Below are 19,274 nucleotides of genomic sequence, written 5' to 3' on the forward strand. Positions count from 1 at the left end.
GCCTACTTTCTACTTGGTTAGGGTAGAAGAGACTCTTTAGCAATGGCAAGCAGTTCTTCCAGGATAAGGACACTCAAAAATCAAACCATTGTTTTGTAGTGTTGGGTAGTGCCATAGTTTTATATCTTATATATAAAAGATCTACTTTAATGGTGTTACTGCTGTTTATTTCATTCTAATTTTCTTGTAATGTATTTATTTCCTAGTTTCCTTTCCTCACTGGGGTATTTTTTTTCTAGTTGGATCTCTTGGGCTTATAGCATCCCACTTTTCCAACATGGATTGTAGCTTAGCTAATAATAATAATAATAATAATAATAATAATAATAATAATAATAATAATAATAATAATAATAATAATAGTCTTCAAAGAAGTAAGACTCTTATGAACTTTATAAAATAGAAGAAAATAAAAGAAGGCATAGAATCACAGAAAATTAACGAAAGGAATAAAAGCCAAATAAAGAACAATCTATAGCTTCATTATGGTAACGGACAGGAGAAAGTCTGAATACATGAGCTTATTCAGAAAATCATAGACAAAGTATCCGAGTTTATAGATCAATATAAACTCTGTAATATGTGAAAATTCTTTCATTTGAATTTAAAAAGTATACTCGTCCATAATGATAGATAAATCAGCACAGAAAGAAAGGCTATGGAAATGTGATGTAGCCAGTCGCTCAACCAGAAGGTTTGGAAGTATTATTTTATAAGAAGAAATGTAAACCGAACACTTTGAGATAGATCTTTTAGTGACATAGCGACTCCACTTTATAAGTAGATTAAGAAGAAAAAAACATTAATGTCCTGTATTTGGTTTTGTAGTTAGTGAGGAGGTGGAAAATAATTAATAAGATTAGTTCAAATTATTGAAAATGAAGAAAATATGAGGAATAGTGCTTTTGTAATGATAACCATGAATATGGCTCAAGTACTGAATATCTTGTTCCATGACATCAAGAACGAAAGAGGATTCCTCTGCTCAGAAGAAAATAATGTGGGTGAGGGGGTATCCCTTGTGGCAAGGGTTAAATGTTGAAATGGGTTCCTTATTATTTGATATAAAATAGAAGAAAATAATGACACTGGCATGTACTGCAAGAATAGCCTTGTAATGATACATTACATGGAATACAAGGATTACACATCAATTAAGGGCATTTATATATATATATATATATATATATATATATATATATATATATATACATATATATATATATATATATATATATATATATATATATATATGTATATATACATATATATATATATATATATATATATATATATATATATATATATACATATGTATATATATATATATATATATATACATATATATATATCTATATATATATACATGTATGCATATATGTAATATATTAGATATTACTTGTTTAAAACACATGACCTACAGGTCATTGTGGAAGTAAGAGAAGTGTGAGAACTGCCATAGTCATATTCTAAGCAGGATGCAATTGCCAAACCTCAGCAATGTAACATTTTTCATGAAGAGTAAACACAACCAAGCCCCGTGAGAAAGAAGTTGTCTGTGAGAACGGAACAAGTATCTTCCGGTATAATTGTTGTGTTTACTATAAATGCATAAATGCTGAGATAACTGAGGAGACTTTAGTATGAAATTGAATATTTGTATCAGTTCACTTTTAGATGTCATACGGAATGGTCATCCGACCAAACCATCTATACTCCTGTGATGGAGATGTTAACACTGTTCTTAAAGAATAAACTATTTTAAAGTTAACTTACTTAGACTTTATTTGAAGATGTAACATACCAACTCTAATATATAACACATTTAAGATGACATTTGAAGAGAACCCAAATGTGTGTTAACAACAGTAGCACACCAATATATATATATATATATATATATATATATATATATATATATATATATATATATATACATGTATATATATAAATATATATATAAATATATATTTATATATATGTATATATATATATATATAAATATATATATATATATATATATATATATATATATATATATATATATATATATATATACTGTATATCTTCAGCCGTAACTAGTTCACTAAAGGACAAACACCTCAGACATGTTGCTTCCACTCGCGTCTATTTATGGTCTCTCAGTTTATGCACGCAGATTTCCTTAGTTTGTTAATCCATCGTCTTCTCTTCCTTCCCCTGCTTCTTTTGGAATATCTAGGGAGCCATTCTGTTATGTTTTATGTCCATTTATTATCTGTCATTCTCATTACATTTCCTGCCTATGTCCATTTTTTTTCTAACATGTTGTTAGAATATCCTCTACTTTATATATATACATATATATATGTGTGTATATACATATATATATATATATATACATATATATATATATATATATATATATATATATACATACATATATATATATATATATATATATATATATATATATACACATACAATACATATATGTATATACATATATAACCAAACAGTTTTCTACAAAATGCAGGACCATAGAAGAAATAAATATTTCTAAAAGATTATTCCACTTTCCACCAACTAACACCTACAAACAGCACGTGCAAAGAACCAATTATTCCACTGGTTTTCCTCTTGAGGATTCTAAACTAAAGATTTTATGATACTGTTAGTTTGTTACTCACCTCTCTGGCCATCTGGTGCACAAGTTTCTCCGTCTCCGCTGTATCCTGGAAAACATACACAGCGGAACCCACGAATGGCATCATCATAGAGGCAGTCTGCATATGGGCTACAGATATCGCTGTCTACACAGTCTCGCTGTTCATCCACAGATGGGCCTCCTGAAATATGTTATTTAGTGTTTCCTACTACATTTTAAATGAAAAGGGATAGAAAATCTTAGCTATATTTGATATGGAAATTGTTGGACCAATATTCCAGAAAGAATCTTTTCTCATGCAGAACCTTCTTTAAATTCATCCTTAACCATCTATTTTTCATCACTCCTTTCACTGCCCCAAACACTTTACATCCTTCATTCACTCTCTAACATACATCTATTTCCACTCCCTCATTTGCAGAAACAACAGAACCCAAGTACCTAAACAGATCTACTTCCTCAAGTAACTCACTATTCAACATGAAATTCAATCTAGCACCACCCTCCCCTCTCGTGCATCTCATAACTTCCTTCTCCCACACATCCTTCGAAACTCTGTCACTAATCTACACAGCTTCTCATCCGAGTCTGCAACCAAGACAGTATCATCCGCAAACAACTGATTCACCTCCCATTCATGATCCCTCTCACCTATCAGTTTCAATCCTCGACCAAGCACTCGAGCAATCACCTCTCCTACAGATCCATCAACAAACAAATCGAACAACCATTGTGACTTCCCACATCCCTGTCTCAGCCCCACTCTCACTGGAAACCACTTACTCACTTCATTTCCTATCCTATCACATGGTTTATTGCTTATGTATAAACTCTTCACTGCTTGTGACAAATTTCAACCTATTTCATATATCCTTATTAAATCCCACATCGTTTCCCTATCAACTTTATCATAAGCTTTCACCAGATTCATAAATGCAACTTATCCCTCCTTACCTTTTGCTAAATATTTCAATACATCCCCTACCTCTTCTAAAACCACCCTGTACTTCTAAGATTGCATTCTCTGTTGTATCCTTAATGCTATTAATTAACACTTCACCACACACATTTCCGACCATACTCAACAAACTAATACCCTTAGAACTACATTATTTATGCACATCTTTACATGTGTATAGTGGAAAAATATACGCACAAATCCAGTCCACTGGTATCATTGACAACATAAATCATACATTAAACAGTCTCACCAATCATTCCAATACAGTCACACACCCTTCCTTTAACATCTCAGTCCTCACATCTTCCATGCCAGGTTCTTTTCCTGTTTTCATTTCATCTAGTTCTCTCTTCACTTCCTCTCTTGTAAAATCTCTCTCATTCTCATCTCCCATCACTGGCACATCAACACCTGCAACAACAATTATATATGCCTCCCTATTATCCTCAACATTCAACAACTTTTCGAAATATTCAGTCCACTTTTTCCATGCATCATCTCCATTCAACAGCCTTCCATTTTCACCTTTCACTGTTTCTTCATTCCTCGATCTACCCAACCTTTCTAACTCTCTCCACTTCTTTCCAAAACTTCTTATTTTCTTCATACGAACGACCTAATCCCTGGCCCCACCTCCAGTCAGCCACCCTCTTTGCTTCAGTTTTCTTACATTTTGATTCCATATTTTTCTCTCTATATTTTTCATACTTCTCTATACTATTAAACTACAGCCATTCTTGAATAACCTCTTATTCTCTTCTCCCTTCATCTTCAGTCCTTCCTTCCACCTCTCACTACCCTTCCTCATGCTGCCTCCAACAATCCTCTTACCACACACAGCACATGCAAGCCGAACAAAATTTTCTTTCGCTAACTTCCACCTCTTCTCTAGATCACCAGTTTCTCTTTCTCTTCCTTGTCATATGCTACTTCCAACCTTTCTTGATATTCACTTTTCACCTCTGTTTTTTTCAACTCTTTCACCTTTGCTACCTGCCTTTTACATCCCCCATTTTATTTCACTATTTTGCTACAAGTTACAACCAATTCTCCTTCAACCAAAAAAATAATCAGACATGCCGTTAACTATACCCCTAAATACGTGCACATCTTTTAATCTTCCAAACATCCTACTTATTATCAACCCATAGTCCATTAATGTCCTTTCTACCACTATTCCTATTAATACTCTTACCCATGTATACTTATTTATATCTTTCTTCTTGATAAAACAACTATTCATCACCAGCTCTTGTTTCAAAACATGTATCTTGCAGTCTTTCGCCACTCTCATTTTCACCTGGTACGCCATACTTCCCATTGACACCTTCTACCTCTCCAGCACCCACTCTGGTATTTAAGTCGCCCATCGCAGCTACATAATTCCTTGTACTCAGTCCATCTACACACCTAGTTAACTCAATCAAGAACTCACTTCACTCTTAACTTCTCTCCCATTCCAGCCCATACACACTAACAACAGACCAACATTCCTAACTCAACCTAACTCTTACCAACATTAACCTAGATGACACTTCCTTCCATTCCCCTACTTTATCTGTCTTCTATTCACTCAGCAATAAAGCCACACCTTCTCTTGATCTTCCCATCTCAATTCCAGACTTCACCAAGCATCACTTCCCCCTTGTCTCACACAAGGCCAAGACATCAATCTTTCCATTCAAAAACAAACTTCCGATCTTACATCTTTTACTCTCTATCGTACTACATCCACGCACATTCAGAAATCCCAAAACTATATATATATATATATATATATATATATATATATATATATATATATGTATATATATATATACACATATATATATATATGTATATATATATACATATATATAGATATATATATATATATATATATATATATATATATATATATATATATATATATATATATATATTTATACATATATATATATGTATATATATATTGTATATACAGTATATATATATATTATTATTGTTATTATTAATTGCTAAGCTACAACCCTAGTTGGAAAAGCAGGGTGCTATAAGCCCAGGGGCCCCAACAGGGAAAATAGCCCAGTGAGGAAAGGAAACAAGGAAAAATAAAATATTTTAAGAACAGTAACAACATTGAAATAAATATTTCCTATATAAACTATAAAAACTTTAACAAGTCAAGAGGAAGAGAAATTAGATAGAATAGTGTGCCTCAGTGTACCCTCAAGCAAGAGAACTCTAACCCAAGACAGTGGAAGACCATGGTACAGAGGCTATGACACTACCCATGACTAGAGAACAATGGTTTGATTTTGGAGTGTCCTTCTCCTAGAAGAGCTGCTTACCATAGCTAAAAAGTTTCTTCTACCATTACCAAGAGGAAGGTAGCCACTGAACAATTACAGTGCAGTAGTTAACCCCTTGGGTGGAGAAGAATTGTTTGATAATCTCAGTGCTGTGAAGTGTATGATGACAGAGGAGAATCTGTAAAGAATAGGCCAGACTATTCGGTGTATGTTTAGGCAAAGGGAAAGAACCGTAACCAGAGAGAAGGATCCACTGTAGTGCTGTCTTACCAGTCAAAGGACCCCATAACTCTCTAGCGGTAGTATCTCAATGGGCGGCTGGTGCCCTGGCCAACCTACTACAGTATATATATATATATATATATATATATATATATATATATATATATATATATATATATATATATATATATATGTATATATATATATATATATATACATATATATATATATATATATATATATATATATATATATACAGTATATATATAAATATATATATATGTATATATACACAGTATATATATATGTATATATATATATATGTATATATATATATATATATATATATATATATATATATATATGTATATATATAGTTTATAATGTGCGTGGGTGAGCGTGTGTGTTCCCAGAGACAAAATTTCATTCGACATGTTAAGCATGAAACAATATCTACAGAGCAATTTATGATTCCAGTAATTTCAATTAGGTTTTAAAATTTTTCACAAAAGTTAAGCACTTTCTGCTGAAGGTCAATTTTACTACGTAATCATTATACAGCACAGTTGGCTGCATAGATTGCATTTGATGCTGTTTCTCTCTCTCTCTCTCTCTCTCTCTCTCTCTCTCTCTCTCTCTCTCTCTCTCTCTCTCTCTCTCTCTATACAAAGTAAGGAAACAATTGAAATAAAAAGTTTCCCGATATTTAAACTGTGAAATATCCAATTTTATGTAAACCTATTTACAAGGTATTGTAAAGGAAAATTTCATTACAGTTTAACAAGTCGGGATTTCATTTTCATCACCGTCTGTAAAATACATTGTTAACGTAGTAATTCCTTCCTTTGAATTATTAACTCATATAAAAATCTTGCCTTGGTCTTTAGAACAGAAGAAACCATCGCCAGTAAAGCCGGGACGACAGGTACACCGTGGTACAGATCCTCTAAGATCACAGACAGCATTCGGGTCACAAGGGATTCCTTCACAGCTTGCTTCTCCTACAGAAGAAATGTAAACAGACCATAAAATAGCCTTCAATATTTTGGCTTGACAGATAGTATTACAGTAATACTTCATTACAGGAAACAAATATCATTTTGAAAGAGTGTGATAATAGTCATAGCTATGAATTTGCATGCTCTTTTCATTCTGAGACAAGAAAAAGAATTGTTGCCTTTTCGACTGAAAGAATTTATACATTTTATCTTAATATACAATCAGGAAAAATCTTTATTGCATACTGGAAATCTGGCTTGGGATACCACGGTTATATTGCAAAATATTCGATGAAATGTCTCTTTAAACTTACTTGTGCAGGTGAAACCATCCCCTGTAAATCCATTTCTACAGGTACAGGCAAAGCTGCCGGGAGCGTTGACACAAATCGCGTCCAGGTGACAATTGTCTCGGCCGGTGTCACATTCATTTATGTCAAGACATATTGCTTCATTCAGTGTTGAATCATACACTTCTTCATAACCCCGTTCACATACGCATCTGTAGATTCAACATTGATTTATTGTATTACTGCTGCCGAAGAATACATATGAACACTGGTTCATTGATTATATTTCGACATTATGATTTGACGGAAATTTCATTTAATTGCATCGTGCTTAGGATAGCTTCTGATGTTCTGTAGTGTTAGGCACTAAGAACCTGACACAATTGACCACTACTAATGACAAAGCGTGAAGCCCAGCTTGAAATCAAATATCAGTTGATGGATAAAAATTTGACAAGGACGACTGAAATGGAATACCTGAAAGTATCTCCATCGACAACACATTGACTGTTTTGACCGCATTCCTGTCGACCTTCGACGCATGGGTCAGCCTCTGAAAGATGATGGATTAGTTTTTCAAAAACAAAAAAATAAATTAGGTTGTAGAAATATTATTGCATATTGAATGGTATATGCTTTTATAAATTAACACCATTCGGCCTCATTTCAAACAAAGTTTATCATTGGTGCTCTTAATTTCATGTGCATTTAGTAATCATTGCAACTAATTTACTGAATAAAAATAACCTAAATACTTCTTTTCATAAATAGGATCACCAGTATCGGCATATATACGTAGAAACACGCTAGAACATACAATCACACACACACATGCACACACAAACATACAGTATATATATATATATATATATATATATATATATATATATATATATATATATATACTGTATATATATATATATATATATATATATATATATATATATGTGTGTGTGTGTGTGTATTCTATGAAAGTAGTAATGAATATACATTTCAAAGTGTGGACAGGGAAAGTGTTAGTTCCTGACATTCTTTTATTCCCGACGTTTCATGATTCTTAATCACATTATCCATGGCTACAAATAAAACATACATAAAAATTCAGAAACAGTTAAAAAAAAATTTACAAATCCATTTAAAACTAAAAAAAAAAAAAAAAAAAAAAAAAAACAACTAACAATTTAATGAAAATTAAAAGGAAAAATATATATATACATCAGACTGATAAGTGGAACCAACCTAGCAGAAGCGTAATGAGAAACTGAATGCTAGCAACAGAAAGAAAATAAAGCAAAGAAAGCTATGACAGATATAATTGAATGGAAGAAGCTTGGGTATTTGACGACGGAACTAGTCGTTTGATTAATATTGACTCAAGAGGAGGTAAGTCAGGGTTATTTGACACTTGACCAATGATGGTAAAATCTTTGCTGTCAATATTTTGTTTGGATATTTTGGCATGATTACGAATATTTGAATGTTCAGGGTTGGATATTCTGCAACCTGCTCGATAGCTAACACCTCTATGAGGATCAATTCTAACCTTGAACAGCCTCTCGGTAGATCCTACATAGGTCCCAGAGTTACACTTTGAGCAATCATATTCATATACAACACATAAGGACATATAAGGACTCAATCGATCTTTGAAGTGGAAAAGAGAGCCAATTGTGAGAGGGTTCTTAAGGAGGAGTTTAACTTCCACAGCTTGAAATTCTTGTTGAATGATTTCTATGATTTTTTTCCTGAGGAAATCTTCATGGTGAAAAGGAAAACTTGCATAACAAATAAAATATTGACAACAAAGATTTTACCATCATTGGTCACGTGTCAAATAACCATGACTTACCTCTCCTTGAGTCAATATTAATCAAATGACTAGTTCCGTCGTTAAATATGATCTGGGACCTTCCACAACGGAGAGAAACAGCAATATTTATATAATTTCCATCAAATCTTATACATTCTACAAAAATAGGGAAGAAGAATATTATATTATCTCAGAAAGTGTAGCACCATCTCGATAATATTACAGAAGAATAATTCCCTTGAACAAAACATACACAAACCAAAAATATTCGTAAAACAAGTGATATAACACCATTCATTCAAAATAGATAATAAAACTTTCCTGCATCTCATCAATCTTACTTTACATATAATTACAAAAAGTGATATATCCTGGTGAGCTCGAGCAAAGCCACCAAAAACTATTTCACAAATAATATAAACCTAGAAAAACATTCATACGGCACATACGGCCAGCAAGTGGATGAGTGAAGTGCGGCATTACAATGAGGGAGTCACTGAAGGAAAACAGATTTTCCCCGTAGGGGGAGAGACAAAAGGTAAACTCCTTTATGAGAACCCCCAGACAAAATTGTGGAAGCTCAGAAGAGAGCGAAAAGGAAAAATAGTAAAATTTAATGGAAATGCATTCTGGAGTTGAGGAGAAAAAAGGTTCCTCTGAAAGGAAATGAATAATTACGTAAATGTTTTGCGATTGAGCACAAGACATATGAATGCAACCGTGTAGATTATAATGAAAGCTCCAAAGTTAAATGTGTCATGTTACATGAAAGTTTTTGTGGATAAGATTCGTCTGAGCTTACCTTCAAGCGGTGCAACTTTAGCAGAGAGAGCATAACGAACAATTTGTTCAGGGGCGTCATACTGGATGAAGATATTTTCAGCTACCTGTTGGTATAGAAAAAAAAAATTATTGACTATCTTTAGTTTCACTTCATCTATCTCTATCTTAGTTATACCACACAATTATTCCAGTTTTCTATTGAGTTATGAACTTGGTATTTCATTGGTGGCTTTTGAATTTTACCTAAAATCAATCTTTTTGCATAATCAATTCAATAATGCGTGGGCCCATTTTAAAGAGTTAGTTATTGTAATATGGTCATTTTATTTGTATATAAGATGACAAGAACGATAGTGATGTTATGCTGGAAGGTAGATATGAATATTCAATTTAAAAGTAGCATCAGTAGCTTCAATTCCAAAAGGAACATCATTTTGAGCTTTGATGGGGCTACATTTCTTTTTTTAAAAACTCTGATAATTCTTGGGAACTAGGAGGAGTCAAAATTTAGACTGCATTGGGTTTCTCCATAGATATTTCATCACCAAACAATCTTTCATATACATACTTCGGTTTCACTTGTTTCTTTTTTCCTTGTTCACAGACATTTTAAACTCTGTTTAAAGGTCACTAAGAATGGCAGAGGCAAGGGACAATGATATTGCCCAAGCAAGAGACTAACCATATACAATTAGATCAGCGCCCAAGCCTCCTCTCCACCCAAACTAGGACCAGGGAGGACCAGGCAGTGGCTGCTGACAACCCAGCAGATAGAACTATAGGCTCCCTCAAAGCCCCCAACATTAGCTCAACATTAGCTCACAAGACGGTAAGGTTGCAAACACCAATGACTCTGAGCGGGACTCGAACCTCCGACTGACAAACACCAGGCAGAGACGTTACCAATCAGGCCATAACAGAATAATGTCTCTATTATTTTAACACAGATCTTCGTGACCACACCCTTTCTGAACTCTTACTTTACATGAATATTTCTTTGTGATGCAACTTATTAAGACCAACTAATTTTTAAAATGCCGTTTCTATAATCCTTCTGTTCTGATAAAATTCTATGGATTTAGTGTTAATCTCAGTCCTGATGCTTTCTTATATTAAACCAATATTTATCACTTCATAATACTCTCGTTTTATTTATATATATATATATATATATATATATATATATATATATATATATATATAATTATATATATATATATATATATATATATATATATATATATGCTATACTTTTTGTACAGTACAATAACCATTAGCATACTAACTTTTTTTAAATAGCATAGCTTGTATGCTGCATAAAAAAAAAAATTCAAGTGCCCAAAAGAACAGAAAATGTTCATTAGGAAAGTAAAAGTATATTTTGCAATGAATTATTGAGATTTTCAATTAGTACTGTAAAATTGGGTACTTACCAGTCAATTTGTATTCATAATATTATTTTTTTCGCAGCTGGATGCTATGTTTTTACTTAAACGGAAATTAGTATATTTGTGATCATTTTCTTTAAGTCTCCAGATGGACCTTGATGTTTATGGAGGTGTAGACCCAAGTAGTAATTTTCCTTTGTTTGTGATAAAGACTGCTAACCTATAAGTTCCTGAGTGGTCTGTTATTTTTTGCAAGTTAGTGTGAAGATGTTTTTTTGCACTAGTTAAGAGAATTGGTAATGATACTTCATTACGTGAATGTATTTGTGGTAGCTCTAGTCCTGCTGATTACCACCCAATTTCCATAACTCCCATATTATCTCAAGTTTAGAACGGCTTTTGGGATATCGTCGAAATAGGTTTGCTGAAAGTAATAATCTATTCCCTAGTTTGCAATTTGGCTCTTGCATGGGCCTTAGAACATATGATGACCTTGCAATTTCCAATGTTGTACAGAAATCCTTTGATTGTGTGGTCTAGAGGTTCGTATGATTGGCCTTGATTTTAGTGCTGTCTTTGACCATGTTAATCATGAGACCATTGTCTTTAACTCAAACAGTTGGGGGTAGGCGAGTCTTTTCTTAAAATCATTACAGTACTTTTAAGTAATAGATTGCAAAATGTAGTTGTTGATGAGTACCATAGTGAGTACAGGAATGTTCCTCAGGGTAGTGTTCTTGGCTCATTACTTTTATGTCCTGAAAATAAGCTCACATCATAGGCAGATGATGCTACTCTATCTCCTGACTGAGGTTGATGAATCTCTTCATAACTAAAATTAGTGTGTGGCACAAATTATCGGGCATTAAGTTAAACCCCAACAAAACTTTAAGTATTACTGTGAGCAGGTCGAGGACAGTGGCTCCTCAACATTCAGATCTCTGCGTTGATAATGTTTTCTTAATTACATACAGCTCCTTTAAAATTTTAGGTGTGATTCTTGATTGCAAATTTAATTTTGAGGGACTCATTTGGTCTATTTCTTCTTCAATTGCAAAAAAAATTATCTTTTGAGAAAGTTTAAGATTTGTGGTGATCAATATATTCTGAAAAAAAATGTTTCAGTTCTTTCATTTTACCTTGCTTCGGGTAATTGTTCTCATCTAGTCTTCAACTGCTGATTCTCATCTTAAGTTGTTTGACAAAAACCTACTGTCTAATCAATTTCTTATTCTTGTTCAATTAGTTTTTTATGCATGTTCCATAAGATTTTCCACAATTCTGACTATCCTTTGCATTCAGATCTTCCCAGACTGTACCATCCTGTACGTAGTACTGAGTATGCAGTTATTTCTAACAGTCTTCCCATCTTCATCATAAGGCTCAAAACTATACAGCATTCTAGAATTTTTATTACAACTATGACCAGATTGTGGAATAATCATCCTTACCAGGCAGTTGAATCGATGGCACTTCTGAAGTTCAAAATAGCAGCAATTATTTTTTTTTCTTTTTTTTTAACACGCTAACATGAATCTCTCTACATATTTTATATATGACAGATATATTTTTTCTTTGTTACTGATCCTAAGATATCTTTCGTTTCTTATTCATTACTATTTTTGTAGTTTATTCATTTCCTTATTTCCCTTCCTCACTGAGCTATTTTTCCCTGTTAGAACTCTTGACCTTATATCCTTCGGCTTTTACAACATGGCTTGTAGCTTAACAAGTAATAATAATAATAATAATAATAATAATAATAATAATAATAATAATAATAATAATAATAATTATATCCTATCTGTACGTAAGTTGATCATTTCCTTTGTGTTATTCATTATATAAAAACGTTAAATTTCTAATTATGACACGAAATATATGTAATAACGATAAAAAATTAAAAGATGTAATCTCTCTCTCTCTCTCTCTCTCTCTCTCTCTCTCTCTCTCTCTCTCTCTCTCTCTCTCTCTCTCTCTCTCTCATGAACTGTTCTAAAATTGTACGAAAGAGTAGCATTTCTAGATAAATGAGAAGTAAAACATTTAGATGGAATCCAGAAATATAAGTCCATGACCTCGAGCCAGGTGTCTCTAACCTGTGGCTCAAGAGCCGCATGCAGCTCTTATAAGACAATGTTGTGGCTCTAAACACTGAATTAACCTTTTGATCCATTTGAAACAAAGAAATGTAACAATCTCACGACAATATTTGATTAAATTCTATCAAATTCCAAAGGCATATTATAGTCATCAATATTTCTGATTTCAGAAAAATACATGTAAATAATTTCTAAACTTGAAATATTGAATAATATTACATTTTAATACATCAACCTGAAATTACATGGAAAGGAAATCACTGTTCTATACCTTTTAGAAGAAGTGTTATCATTTGAAAGAAAGCTTGCAATGTTTGTCAGAGATCTCGAGAAAAGAGTGTTTGTTCACTTTCCATCACTGAAGAAATACAAAGAATCTGCAGATTGTGAGTTTGATGTTGATGCTATAAAAACAACTTCCTTGAAAATAGAAATGGGGTTTAAAGGATGATCCCAAGAATTGATAGGGGAAAGCAACCTTGTCCTTTAAGATCAAACCATTTTGGGTAGATATTTGTGTATTAGGATGCCAGTCTTTCTAATGGGAACCGAACACAGTGGGGGCTTGAAATAGTTGTTTTGCGGGAAAAAAGTTAGGGACATCATAAATTAAAGTTTTACTCTCTGATCTAATCTTTAGAAACACAAAAAGGCACAATATCTAGTCAACCCAAATGGAGAAAAATACTATATCTGAAAAAAGCAAGATAAGATTGTTATTGACGTTTGGAGGTGCGTTACCAGACAACTACAAATATGCGAAGAAGTTTGCATTTGGGGTTCTCTCCATTTTCAGATCCCCTTATTTGTGAGACCGAATATTTTCAGGCATGAATCTCATAAAAGGAAAATTAAGAAGTACAGTACGTAATGAGAGCTTCAGATCTTGCTTCGAACTGAAAATTACTTCTTAATCCACAAACATTGGCCAGCTCTTCAAAGAATCACAGGACCAAATCTCCCATTAACTATGTATATAACTGTTAGATGAAATTACTCTTTAATTTTCAATAATGAATTTCCTCTTTAAGTTTTCATAGAGGAATAGTATCTCCATGAATGCAATGTCGTCTCCTCTTTGTAATACTGTGACTGCAATGAAAATAATTATTACTATCATCAATCCGATTTTTTGTATTCTTATAAATATGAAAATAATACAAAACCAATTGTGGTATGTGAATATGATTAAATGATTTTCTCTTTCAGTAACGTACTTCCCCCCTTCAATCATAAAGGGCATATAACTTCCAAGAATACAATGTAGCCATGATTCTTTTGTATTTTGTGATCATCACAATTATCCTTCATACTACTATTACATGTAATAAAGATTTGTTAGATTTTCTACGAGTGCTGCCATTTAAATGAAAGTATAATGCCCGAGAGAATATATCATATATTTTGCTTTGTGAACATAGGTATAATAGATAATATCAATATGATTATTTTATCAACTAGGCCTATTGAACTATATTCTGTTATGACTGAAGTGCAGATTTTGATTTGAGACCTCAGAAGACCGTTTTTGTCAATGCGGCTCTGACACTATTACATTTTTTACGATTCTTTAAATAAATGGTTCTTCTAGGTAAAAAGGTTGATGACACTCAAATTTTGCCCATTGGTACCACCTGGGGGGAATTGATGCCACCATGTTATTTTGAAAAGCCTATATCCATATTTATAGAAAAGCCTAGAAACAAAGCTGGGATCAACAGGTAAATGATAGAAAAATTTTATTTGAAATTTGATTAACACGTTAAAAAAGACACCAAATTTATGGTAGGGGAAATGAAAAAATTAAAAATCCTCATAACTATTTGGAATATTCTAACAAATGACCTCTCATATTGTTGCATATGTTTACCTCTAACAATCAAAATCCATCTTATACAAATTAGAGTATTATCCAGGTCACTAGAGGTCAGGAGGTCACAATTTTTTACCATTGATTAAAATACTGGAATTATCCTGGAATGTGGGGTACAAATGTCAAAAAATGGAAATCTTCTAAAAAATATGGTTCATTATTCTGCTAATGAGTTACTTAACATATTGTGTATAATAATCATATAAGGTTATATACGGGTGGTACAAAAATAAGTCTGACCATTTCCACTAACTGGGAAATAGATTAAATCAATGGGCGGGAGAAATGAAAATCTTAAAACATTGGGACTTTTCAGAATAACTGAACAAATTTCTACCTCTTAACTTGTATATTCTAACAATCAGAATCTATTCTATGGGTCACAAGAGGTAAAGAAGTCAAAATTTTTGCTTTTGCTTAAATTTAGGTAATGACTGTAAATATGGACCGAAGCCCACATTGTATAAACAAAATTCTTCTAAAAGAAATGGCAGTTTTATAAGCGACATGTAGATTAGTTACTCAAGAATAAATTTGATATAAAATATCAGCTGATATAGTTATGTATTGGCGTGGCACAAAATAATTTTCTTTTAGCTTTGAGACTTATGAAATTGAGGAACCGGGGAAATAAACATCATCACTAGGTACTATTGAAATTTACTACACAAATCACAACTTTCTTGCTTGTAATCCTGTCTTAAGAATATACACTTCATGCTGATTGATTCAATTTCTGTGTGTTATTGCTGGTAAAAGATCAACCATTTTATTGTGGTTGCTTTAAACCTTTCACTGCCAGTGGTGAAATCAACAAAATCCTTCAAGACTACTCAAACCATAGTTGTTGATATTTATCGGAAAGTTCTCATCAAGACCTTTCTAGTGAATACCAACTGGCTATGGTTGGGTGATCTTAAAAGATGTTTTCTTTTTCAAGTGTCCAATGTCACTGATGACAGTGAAAGAGTTAAATCTGGCTCTCAAGTGTCACTGATTAAAGACTAATCATCTTCATCATCCTCCTTACCTCCACTTTCGACGTATTCGAATTCTTATTGTATGATTTCCGACTTATTTGGGTTACAGGCCGCTTATCATAATCCATCAGTTGTGGAAATCTTACTATAGAGTACCATAGCTATCTAACTCATTTAATTCCATACATAAGCAAAACACAGGACATTGTTGAACATCCTTCAATGAAACTGATCATCTTTAACTACATCTGTACTTGGAGCTCTGTAATCCCTGCCCTGGATAACATTAGCGTGTAAAACAATTTTGGTGGACAAACTTGGCCAATCTCCTGTTATGTAATCTACATGAGTGTGCACATTTAGTTATGAAAATCATGTCTATTTTTTGTCTGACTTGAATTATTGACGGCGTGTGTCAGAAGTTTTATATATTTCAAAGCTCTCACGTTTTCACCATTTTTTAATTGAACGTAACTCTTGCTTGTGAGAAATAAGAGTTTACGTAAATAACTTGATTAAACCATCGCGTTTTTTATTGAACCGCTTTATTATTTGAATTTCCCATTGCATATTTTCTTAGAGAATAAGTTAGTTATTGCTTCCAATTTCAATATAGGTAGCTATGCTTTTTATGTGTTAATTAGACGAAGAATTCAATTTGTTATATGTCGAAATAAACGCCATTCTGGTCAAAATATCTCCCGTATTCAACTCACACCTTTTTATTTTCATGTTCTAAGTGTTCATGGAACCAAAGGCTACCTTAGGTTTTTGTTTCCTTCGCTAACGAAGTTGGGAGGTTACAGATTGATTATTTCTTTATTTGTGAACAACTTCCTGGCCACAACTTTACTCATAGAGTAATGAAACTTTCAGGGATTAATTGGTATGTTAAGACGTGAAAGTGATTCAATTTCGAAAGTCCTAGGTCAAAGGTTAAGGTAAAGGTCGAGCAAAAGGTTGCCCAAAATAACCCTAACCTTAACCCCAAGTTCGCACATGGTTGTCACACAGACCTCAAATACACATACGGTCTAAATTGATTCTGGGAAACGCAAACTGGTTTCGAAAAGCAAGTTTCCGTGGCGGAGGTCTGCGCTCTCAGAGTGCTTTTGTAGTTTTCCTTTTTTTTGTGTGTGTGTGTGAGTTCAAATATATAACTAGACTTGAGTAAACCAAAAGGTTGTGTACCCCTGTTCTATAGTACCACCTTTCGGTAGTACTTAGAACCCTTAGACCTTACAGTGATTCTTTCTCTTACACAGTTTGCGCCACTTTCTTTGTCAATGTAATTTGTCTAAGCCCACTTGCTTGGGATTTACTATTCTACACTCCGGAATAGCATCTGAACATTAATTTAATATAAATTTTAACACATCCAATTAAGAGAAATCTTTGGACTTCAATGTATGTATGGTTTGACCACGGTCTTTGTTGGCGGTTTTCTGATATGTGACAGGTAAGAGAATTGGCACTCTATCCTCCAGGTTTGGGTTTGGAAATCAGTATGTGGAAGCTTTGCTGGATTATTTTCCACATGTATATATTTTCATCTCTTCTACTTTGATTTCATGCTTTTTACATATTTCCATCTCACTTTACGTCAGCATCATGTATAAGGGTTTCTTATTTGATATTCTACAATCTCTATGACAAATTTATTTCTTTCTGTAGTAACTATGTTGTGCTACAGCATGATCTTTTATATTCAATCTTATTTTCCGCCAGTCATATGCCGGTTTTTAACATTCACTCCAAGTATGGTGTTTTCCAGGGTTGTTACATCGTTCCTTTCATTAGAGTATATTGTATACCTTACAATTCCCTCAGCTCTTTCTTTCTTATTCTCCGTGTTTCTACATGGACCGGTAGGTTGGGGATTACAATAGTTTCATAAATTTTAATTCCTATGTCTAGGGCCATATCCCCAACTTTAGCCATGTTTACATACTTCATAATTTCATGCTTCATATATTCTACTTTTTTCTTTTTAAGAATGCTTAATTTATTATCTACCATTTCATAGTACCATTCCCCAAAATACCTATTTTCTGACACTGCAGCAATTTCTCTATCGCTTACCTTCCAATTACATACTAATCCTCCCTTTTTGTTCCAAATATCAACACTCCAGCCTTTCTGGTTTGGTGATGAATGTAATTTTCTTTCAGCACTTCCATAGTGTAACAGTTATCTATTGCTGCTTTTACTCTTTCTACTCTGCTGCTTGGAACATTATATCGTCTACATAGATTAATGTTTCTATTTCTACATCCCTTATCAGTGGTACACATTTCTGGCTCATTATTCATCTTCTCAGTGGTTATGAGGCTGAATTTTGCACCAAGTATTGTACCTTCATCCCCACCATTTTTCCCAGCAATTTGATACAGTCAGCCAGGCAAAGTTTGTCGAGGAACTTGACTTCATCTTCATATCATATATATGTTGGTGGCCTAGTTGTCAATTTTCCTTTCATTCCCCCGGACTGATATTTACTCATCTTTTCTTCTATTATACTTTTGATTTTATCTAATCTGTTCCTCAAAGAGTTCATTAATTGCACTTGGTATCAACAGTCCTCTCCTATTTTCCAGACTCGGTTTGTTTCGTTTTCCTTTGTATTCCACTCCATTCGGGTTACTACTTGGTCCTATATTTCATTTATTAGTATCTTCAGTAACAAATATATGATGCTTTAACTTCTAGCCAAATACTCGTACATGACCCATACAGTTTTCCTACTCAATATCTTTTATTTGATCCATTTCTGACCTTAAATATTGTGGCAAACCATCCATTCATAAATTTCTCTAATGCCCTCCCCCTATAAAAACAATTATGGGGGATTCTAGTTTGAAACTGGGGATTTTGGGTGTGGGAACACCAAAAACCCAGTAATTAGCAGCAATTGCAATGGTCAGAAATG

The 19,274-nt window shown here is 33.1% G+C and overlaps 1 protein-coding gene across 12 annotated transcripts in view; it reads right to left on the reverse strand.

Moving 5' to 3' along the window:
- LOC137641380 (nidogen-like) overlaps positions 1–19,274 on the reverse strand; it is a 349,006-nt gene that overhangs the window by 134,732 nt on the left and 195,000 nt on the right. For all 12 annotated transcript variants that reach the window (XM_068373890.1, XM_068373891.1, XM_068373893.1 and 9 more), the window contains exons 11-15: positions 10,022–10,106; positions 7,887–7,962; positions 7,434–7,621; positions 6,997–7,122; positions 2,670–2,828 (exon numbers count right to left, since the gene is read on the reverse strand). In XM_068373890.1, coding sequence (XP_068229991.1) covers positions 2,670–2,828; positions 6,997–7,122; positions 7,434–7,621; positions 7,887–7,962; positions 10,022–10,106 — 634 coding nt within the window. The remainder of the gene's footprint in view (positions 1–2,669; positions 2,829–6,996; positions 7,123–7,433; positions 7,622–7,886; positions 7,963–10,021; positions 10,107–19,274) is intronic.

The sequence above is a fragment of the Palaemon carinicauda genome, chromosome 5 (assembly GCF_036898095.1).
Source record: "Palaemon carinicauda isolate YSFRI2023 chromosome 5, ASM3689809v2, whole genome shotgun sequence".
NCBI lineage: Eukaryota > Metazoa > Arthropoda > Malacostraca > Decapoda > Palaemonidae > Palaemon > Palaemon carinicauda.